The sequence below is a fragment of the Aegilops tauschii genome, chromosome 1 (genome assembly GCF_002575655.3).
Source record: "Aegilops tauschii subsp. strangulata cultivar AL8/78 chromosome 1, Aet v6.0, whole genome shotgun sequence".
In the NCBI taxonomy this organism is placed as follows: domain Eukaryota; kingdom Viridiplantae; phylum Streptophyta; class Magnoliopsida; order Poales; family Poaceae; genus Aegilops; species Aegilops tauschii.
In genome coordinates, this window is record NC_053035.3 from 452,905,060 (window position 1) to 452,913,122 (window position 8,063).

At 45.9% G+C, this 8,063-nt stretch overlaps 1 protein-coding gene across 1 annotated transcript; it reads right to left on the bottom strand.

The window, feature by feature from the left end:
• Nucleotides 1–5,501: 5,501 nt before the first annotated feature.
• On the bottom strand, nt 5,502–6,222 carry LOC141042534 (uncharacterized). The gene is made up of 2 exons (XM_073511242.1): nt 5,873–6,222; nt 5,502–5,783 (listed from the first exon to the last, which is right to left on the bottom strand). The coding sequence occupies exons 1-2, from the start codon at nt 6,203–6,205 to the stop codon at nt 5,592–5,594; spliced, it is 525 nt and encodes a 174-aa protein (XP_073367343.1). The 5' UTR covers nt 6,206–6,222; the 3' UTR covers nt 5,502–5,591.
• Between the last annotated feature and the right edge of the window lie 1,841 nt (nt 6,223–8,063).

An 8,063-nucleotide genomic window follows, 5' to 3' on the forward strand; every position in this document is an offset into this window, starting at 1 on the left:
CCTCACTCGATGATTTTCGCTCAAAGTCCTCGGAGGATGGGATGCTCCCAAATGACAAGTGTCAGTTTCTCTCGGAGCAACCAACCAGCTAGTGGTTGTAGGGGGCAGCTATTTATAGCCTAGGGAGCAGCCCGACATGAGAAGACATAAATGCCCTTCAATGATATGACCGTTAGGTGGGTAGATATTTTGGGACAGCTGGCACAAGGCACAACTACGGTCGGAAATTTGAGTATCAAATTCCTCAGGGCTATCATGTTCCTCACTGTGTAGGCAATCCGCACTGGCGAATTCCTAACTCCTCAGTCAGAACAAATTCCGCAGAGACCAGAAGAACTTCGTCTCTGTCACTGAAGAATATGACTGAACTGTATGAGATTTCCAATGGCTTCACTCGAAGGGATTGGTAGGTGTAGGATTTTGAGTTGAGCATCACTTGGAAATTTTTCCTTAGTATTTCCTCGACCCCATTTAACAGTACGGTGTTTCCTATGACTCAAGAAGGAGAAAATGAAACTACGAAAACAAAAGTCTTCACACTTCATGTTCCTCGAATGAATACCAAGTCTTCAAGGTCACACCAATTTCTTCACTTTCAAAGTCTTCAGAAAGTATTCAGAAATCCAAAGTCTTCAGTCGAAGAACTTCATTTTTAGGGGTCAACTTTCTCTGTAAATATCAAACTCCTCATAGACTTATAGACCTATGTACACTCATAAACACATTAGTCCCTTAACCTATAAGTCTTCAATACACCAAAATCACTAAGGGGCACTAGATGCACTTACAATCTCCCCCTTTTTGGTGATTGATGACAATATAGGTTAAGTTTTCAATGGGGATAAACATATGAAGTGTAAATACTGCTATTAAGGAATTTGATTGCAAGATATAGAAGAACTCCCCCTGAGGATGTGCATAGTGAGGAATTTGCTTTTGAAGCAATGCACACTTGAAGAGTTGAATCATGGAGATCTCCCCCTATATCTTGTAATTCATACACGCATTTGACATAGTATATGAAGAATTTGAAATGCATGATGAAATATGGTGACTGATGTAATTCAACATGCGTGCATAAACATTAATGAGGAATAAGCATGCAGAAAATTACAGCAAAAGTATCAGGCCACCATAGAGTTTAAGTTTACAACTCGATCCAGCAAAGTCATCAGAAGAACGAGATTTGTAACTTAGCAAAAAAATGCCCATATATGATAGACCCGCTTGAAGACTAACTCAAATTTCTCCCCCTTTGTCATCGAATGAACAAAAGGATCAAAACTGAGGACTAACGCCCCTAAAGAATCTCAAGTTGATGAAGGAGCACCAGCGTTGTTGGGGTCGTTTGTTGATGTAGGGCCTGCCGCAGTGTCGTCCAAGTCTTCATGCTCGTCGGTTTCACGCGATGAAGAATATGAGCTGGCCACCAAGGAAGGAACCTTGACCTTCTTGTATTTCTTCGGTGGAGGAGCAGACCAGTCAAAATCTTCCTTGAGACCCATGTTCTTCAGATCTTCTTCACCATATACATGTGACAGAATAGCCCAGGTGCGATCGAAGACTTCATGGAGGTAGTAATGGTTTTTCTTCACTGCATTATGTGTAGCAGTCATGTTGTGAAGAATTGAACCAAACTAATGCTTAACCCATTTATGGTTTTGATCCACCTTCTGGTGAAGACTTAGCAGAAGCTCACGGTCAGTCATCACACGAGGAGCAGTGGCTTGAGGATTTGGCTTGGAGGCATGGGCAGCAGAATCATGAGTGGCAGAGTCATCATTGGTGGAATAAGATGCAGCTTTGTGAAACTGACCATCCAATGGACGAATGCCTTCATCAATGACAGCTGGTGCCTTGCCCTTTTCATCAGCTGAGGAATAGGTCCGCTTGAGGACTTCAATCGGGGGCAAGTAGCTGAGGTGATTTTGAAAACTAGCCTTGTAGTTGAGTGAAGACCTTGTTCTGAGGAATCTCATGATCCAGGGAGCATAAGGCTTCAGCTCAAATGGAGAAAGTGCAACATTTGCCAGAGTCCTCATGAAGAAATCATGATAGTTGACGGGTATGCCATGAATGATGTTGAAAACCATATTCTTCATGATGCCGACAATTTCCTCATCAGATGAGTCGTGGCCTTTGATTGGACTCCTCATAGTCTTCATCAGAATGCGATAGACTGTCCTTGGTACATACTGCAATTCCTTCACGAGGAATTTTGTCCTTGAGGCTTGACCAGGTTTCAAAGGCTTCATCAGCACTTGCATATAGTGATCTGTAAGCTCAGGCTCTTGGTACATGCACCGAGCTCCTTCAGGTGGAGGACTGATGGGCAGGGCATGAAGTAATTCAGAGCCGGTGCTTTGTAGTGAGTGTTTTCGGTCATCCAGTCAAAACCCAGGAGTTCACATCGTCAGCATCTCCTGTGATGTGCAGTGTTGCGTAGAATTGAAGAATGAGCTCTTCATTCCAATCAACTATGTCTGTGCAAAAGTTGAGGAGGCCTGTGTCATGAAGCACACTGAGGACAGGTGTGAAGCATGGCAGTGATTCCATGTCCACATGAGGAATATGCTCGTGATCGAAGACTTTGTCCTTGTTGAAGAGCACTGAGGAATAGAAGTTTGCCTGGCTGGCGGTCCAGAAGCACTTCCTTCTAAGACGAGCAGAATCGTAGGGATTGTAGTCAGTGAAGAACACGTGCTCACCGAAGAAATCATCAGCCTTGAATTTCTGCTTCTTTGAGAATGGATCCTTTGGCTTGGGCTGAGGAGTGTCAGTCAATTGCATTATTACCTCAGGAATCGCAATCTCAGGTTCTTCAGGCTGAGGAATTTCAGCTTCTTCTCCAGTGACAATCTGGGTCTTCAATTCTTCATTTACATTTTCTTCAGCACTAGTGGCTGGAGTTTCTTCATGGACAGACAGTGTGGCATGTGGTTCATCAGATCCCATTTGAACTGTAGTTACTGGGGACTGAGGAATTTGTTGCAATGGTGTGAAGAGTGGAGAGTTGGGGTGCTGACTTTCCCAAAAGTCATCATTTAGCATAGGTGTGGTACAGCCAATGTCCACATCTTCATCTTCCATTTCTTCAACGCCGGCCTCTTCAGCAGTAAACTGAGGCATAGGCGAGGAGACAACTGGTGTTGAAGGGATTGCTTCCACTTCAATTTCTTCATCCAACTGCTCTGACGAAGCAGCAGAAGGATTTTCTTCATCGGATTCGCTAGGAATCACATATTCTTCATCATAAGGAACAATGTCCTTTGATGGCATGGTTGAGATAGGAACAACATCAATGGGGTTTGCAAATGAGCTGGTCAGAGACTTCATCTTCTTCAGAGCTGAAGAATCTGATGAAGCTGATGCCTTCCTTTTCTTCACTGCCGCACGCTCTGCAGCCTTAGTCTTCTTCACATCTGAAGCAGATGGAAGGATCGGAGTTGGGGTAGGTGCAGGAGGAGCAGAGGAATTTGGGTGAGTTTCTTCAGGTACAACTCACTACAGGAATCAGCTATTTTGCCGTCTGCCACGGCGGATGGCAAAGGCATGAACGGCGGACGGCAAAACGCTCCGGCAAAGTAGGCTACGGTAAACAGCTACTTTGCCGTCTGCTTCCTGGCGGCTGACGGCAAAGGCCCTTTGCCGTCTGCCGCGGACGGCAAAGAGAGCGGACGTCAATAATTGTGCTCTGAGTCCGTTAAGTGGCTAACGGCAGGCCTTTGCCGTCCGCCGCGGACGGCAAACTTTCTAGTGCCTTTGCCGTCTGCCAGCGGACGGCAAACTTTCTAGTGTCTTTGCCGTCCGCCATATGATGTCATCTACACATCACTACATGGCAGGCCTTTGCCGTCCGCCACTGACGGCAAACTCGTTTACTCTTTGTCGTCTGCCACTGTAGGCAAACTGACCAAATGGGTCAGCTCCCAGAAAGCACAGCTGGATGCCACGTGTCTTCTTTGCCGTCCGCGGCAGACGGCAAAGAGCCCATTGCCGTCGATGGCAGACGGCAAAGAGCCTGCATATTGGCTCTTTTTTCTGTTTTTTATTAAATCCAACAATTGTCACAGCAAATATATATGACATATATAGATATATTTCACAGGCATTCATATCACAAAATTCCATCCATAAACAAAGTTCCTTCATACATAAACAAAGTTCCATCCATAAACAAAGTTCCTTCATACATAACAAAGTTCCTTCATACATAAACAAAGTTCCATTCATATCACAAAGAGCCTTCATACATAAACAAAGTTCCATCCATACATAAACAAGAAGACTAGAACAAGAAGAGTAGCTTCCATGAAGTGAATGAAATCTGCAAAATGGCAAAATAAGAAAGTTAGAAATAGGTGACTAGAACAAGAAGAGTAGAACAAGAAGAATACTAGAACAAGAAGAGTAGAACACGAAGAAGACTAGAACAAGAAGAGTATGTCATTTATGAGCTAACTTACGTGAAATGGATCATATATGAGCTAACTAAGTTGAAATGGGTCGTTTATGAGCTAGCTAAGGTGAAATGGTTCATTTATGAGCTAACTTAGTTGAAATGGGTCATTTATGAGCTAACTAAGGTCAAATGGATCGTTTTTGAGGTAACTAAGGTGAAATGGATCGTTTTTTAGCTAACTTAGGTGAAATGGATCATTTATGAGCTAACTTAGTTGAAATGGATCGTTTTTGAGCTAACTTAGGTGAAATGGATCATTTATGAGCTAATTTAGTTGAAATGGATCTTTTTGAGCTAACTTAGGTGAAATGGATCATTTAAGAGCTAATTTAGGTGAAATGGATCTTTTTTTAGCTAACTTGGTGAAATGGATCGTTTATGAGCTAAATTAGTTGAAATGGATCGTTTATGAGATAACCTAGGTAAGATGGGTCATTTTGGAGTTAACCTAGGTGAAATGGGTCATTTTAAAGCTAACGTAGGTAAAATGGATCATTTAGGAGCTAATCTAGGTAAAATGGGTCATTTTTGAGCTAACTTGGATGAACTGGATCATTTATAAGCTAACCTAGGTAAAATGGGTCATTTTAGAGCTAACTTAGGTAAAATGGATCGTCTATGAGCTAACTAAGCTAATTATGCAATTTTTGACATAAGTAAGCTAAGTACAGATCGTTTTAGAGCTAACTTAGGTAAAATGGATGGTTTTGGAGGTCAGTAAGCTTATTAAGTCATTTTGGAGGAGAAGAAGCTAAGTCTAGGTCATTATGGTAAGCATTGGATGAAATAAAGCTAAGTCTAGGTCTTTATGCATGTGTTAAGCAAAACACTAGATAAACTTACCAAGATCCAGGAGGTGTAGGAGCGGGCTGGCTCGTGTCGGTAGCTGGAGAAGGATCGTGCGATGCTTGTCTGGAGTTACGCTGCACCAAAGATCATTTCCAATGTCTTGTTAGCATAATGACACTCAAATGTTAAGACTAGCAAGTAATGTCCATTCAAATAAAACTCACCGTGGTCCCAGGAGCAATCACTGGCATCGGCGGAGCGGTCTGACCTGTCTTCTCGCACACAGACTGCACATTTGGTTTTGACGACTCAGTCATACTAGTTAGTAATGAGACAAACACTACATGAATGTTTTGGCTAATCTGCAGAAGAAACTTACCACAAGGAGCTCGTACATGGCCCTTGCCTGCATGTCATTCTGTGCCCTCTCCTCCTCCATCATCTTTGTCGTCCTCTCCTCCAACTCCCGCTGCCTCTCCGCCGCCTCCGCCAGAAGTTTCTCCGTTCTATCTCTCTCACTCTGTATAGCAGCCTGCAACACCACTCACATGACCATTTGTAATCATTGATGGAAGCGCACACAATGTAATGGAGAAAGATAACTGAGTACGTATCACTAACCTTGATGGCGAGTTGCACTGGCCGTTCACGAGGCCTTATCTCAGGAGCGGAGCTCGACTGGCGTGCCTTGATCTCCGGGAGAGTGCTAGGACAACGGATAAGTCCATCTCCAATGGCTATGGAGCCATGGGACCTCCCGCCACCAGATATCATCACCAGCTCTGGATCAATGGGACCCTGGCTCGGGTTAAAGTCCTCCCCTTTCCTCGCCTTCCCCTCATCTCTATATCTCACGAGCTTGTTGTGGGAGGAGCTGTTGGTGAAGTTGTTTGCATCATCGAGGTCAGACTGAGAGAAAGCCTTGACTTTCTTGAAAGAGGCAGTGTGGGCCATGGCATACAGGTCGTACACCTCTGGCACCTTATCCACCTTATTGTGGCGTGCCTGAAAGAGAGAAACAATGTAAATTAGTAATTAAAGGGCTCAAGCTAGCATGATGAATGAATTGCATGAATCATGAAGCAAACCACATACCCAGTTGCGCCCGAACTGATATAAGTTGGAGCTGCCTTGATGGTGTGGCACACCTTCCATTTGGGCACGTTTGTCCTTGGCCTCGTTGTGGAGGGCTAGCCATTCTTTTGAGCACCACTCATCGACCAACACCTCCCAACAATCCATCCGATCCGCACACCATCTCGGAGGCGCCTAAGTTAGCAAATAGAAACTTGAGCGCTACGGCTAAGAATTACTAAATGAAGGAACTTAAGTAGAAGGCCTTAAGAATTACCTTCATGTACTGCTCCTTACTCAGGAACTTATCGCGGCACGCCGGCTTGGTCTTCTTGATACCACGCAAGGCGTAGTAGTCTCGAACAGCCTGCACCCGAGCCTCGTGCCGTAAGTTCTGGAGTAGGCGCTTGCAGACGTTCTCGATAACATGTGCCGCGTCCTCCTCGTATCCCTCCTCACACCTGTAGAATGTCTGCAATCAAATGAGACAATATTGATTAGTACAATTAATAACTAGCTAGTTGAAGATTTTTAAATGTCTAAAGGAGAAATTACCCAGAACTTTCTGATGACCATGTCTGCCCTCGTGTTGCACACGACACCGTCGATAATCTCATCCGGCGGGGCCGGGGCAGCCACGTAGTGCTCCCAGCTCAATCCAAGCTCTGGAAGCCGACCCTCACCAGGCAACGTGACAAACCCCGGGAAGTTTTGCCGGCAAAGAACTCCAAGGACGGAGTTGGGCCGGCGGACACTATGATGGTGGTCCCAACCCCTGCAGCATGACAAGGCCAACGCATTAGTTATTTGAAGAAACGTGAATGCAGAAGGTACAAGAATATTAAATGCACTTACGTACCTCTCCCCATCAGGGAAAATCAACCACCTCTGCTCGCGGGTCGCCGGCACGGACGGGAGCCGTGTAGCACCACGCTGGTAGACGGTGCCCCCCTCCTCCTCAAGATCAGTCGGCTCCCCGCCATCATCAGCATGGCCACTCGGCTCCTCAGGCTGATCCGGCCAGGTACCCCATCCGGACGTGTGCTCCTCCGGGGTCTCGTGGGCCGAAGGCCAGTCGACCCGAGGCTCGTGGGCCCAAGACCCGTGGACCGGAGGCTCATGGACCGGAGTCCGTGTAGCCTCCTCCTCGGACGAGTCCACCCTAGCAGTCACGTGCTCGGGTGAAACAGCTGGGGGTGGCGGCGAGGAAGGCGCCGTAGCAGTCACCCTACCTCCTCTCCCGCGACCACGTGCCCCACCTCCTCTCTTCCTACCTCGTTCCCTGCTGGGCACCGCGGTCGACAAAGAAGGGCCCGGCGGTGTGGCCATACTGTCCAGCAACGCTCGGCGGAGAGGTGCGTCTGGAATGGAAGACCTCAGACCACGCGCCGACGAAGAAGGGGCCTTGGCGCGCTCCCGACCAGCGCCCACCATCTTTCAACACCTGCCATGACAAACAGTAAACGAAATTAGTGCAACATAAAAAGAAGACCGACATGAATAATAATATGTGTATCACTTAAGTGTATCATCATCAAGTACAACATAAATTTTTTTAATACCTGACACTACTAATAATCTCGATCAGTATCATCAATAAATGCATAATCATCATCATCACTATAATCAATGACGGGCTCATAGGGTTCAGTGGCATCAACATGTGGAAGGCCACCTTGACGTAATCGGTCAAGCAATGACAGGTCATCCGCAGCAGTAACCTCTTCTTGTTCCGGCT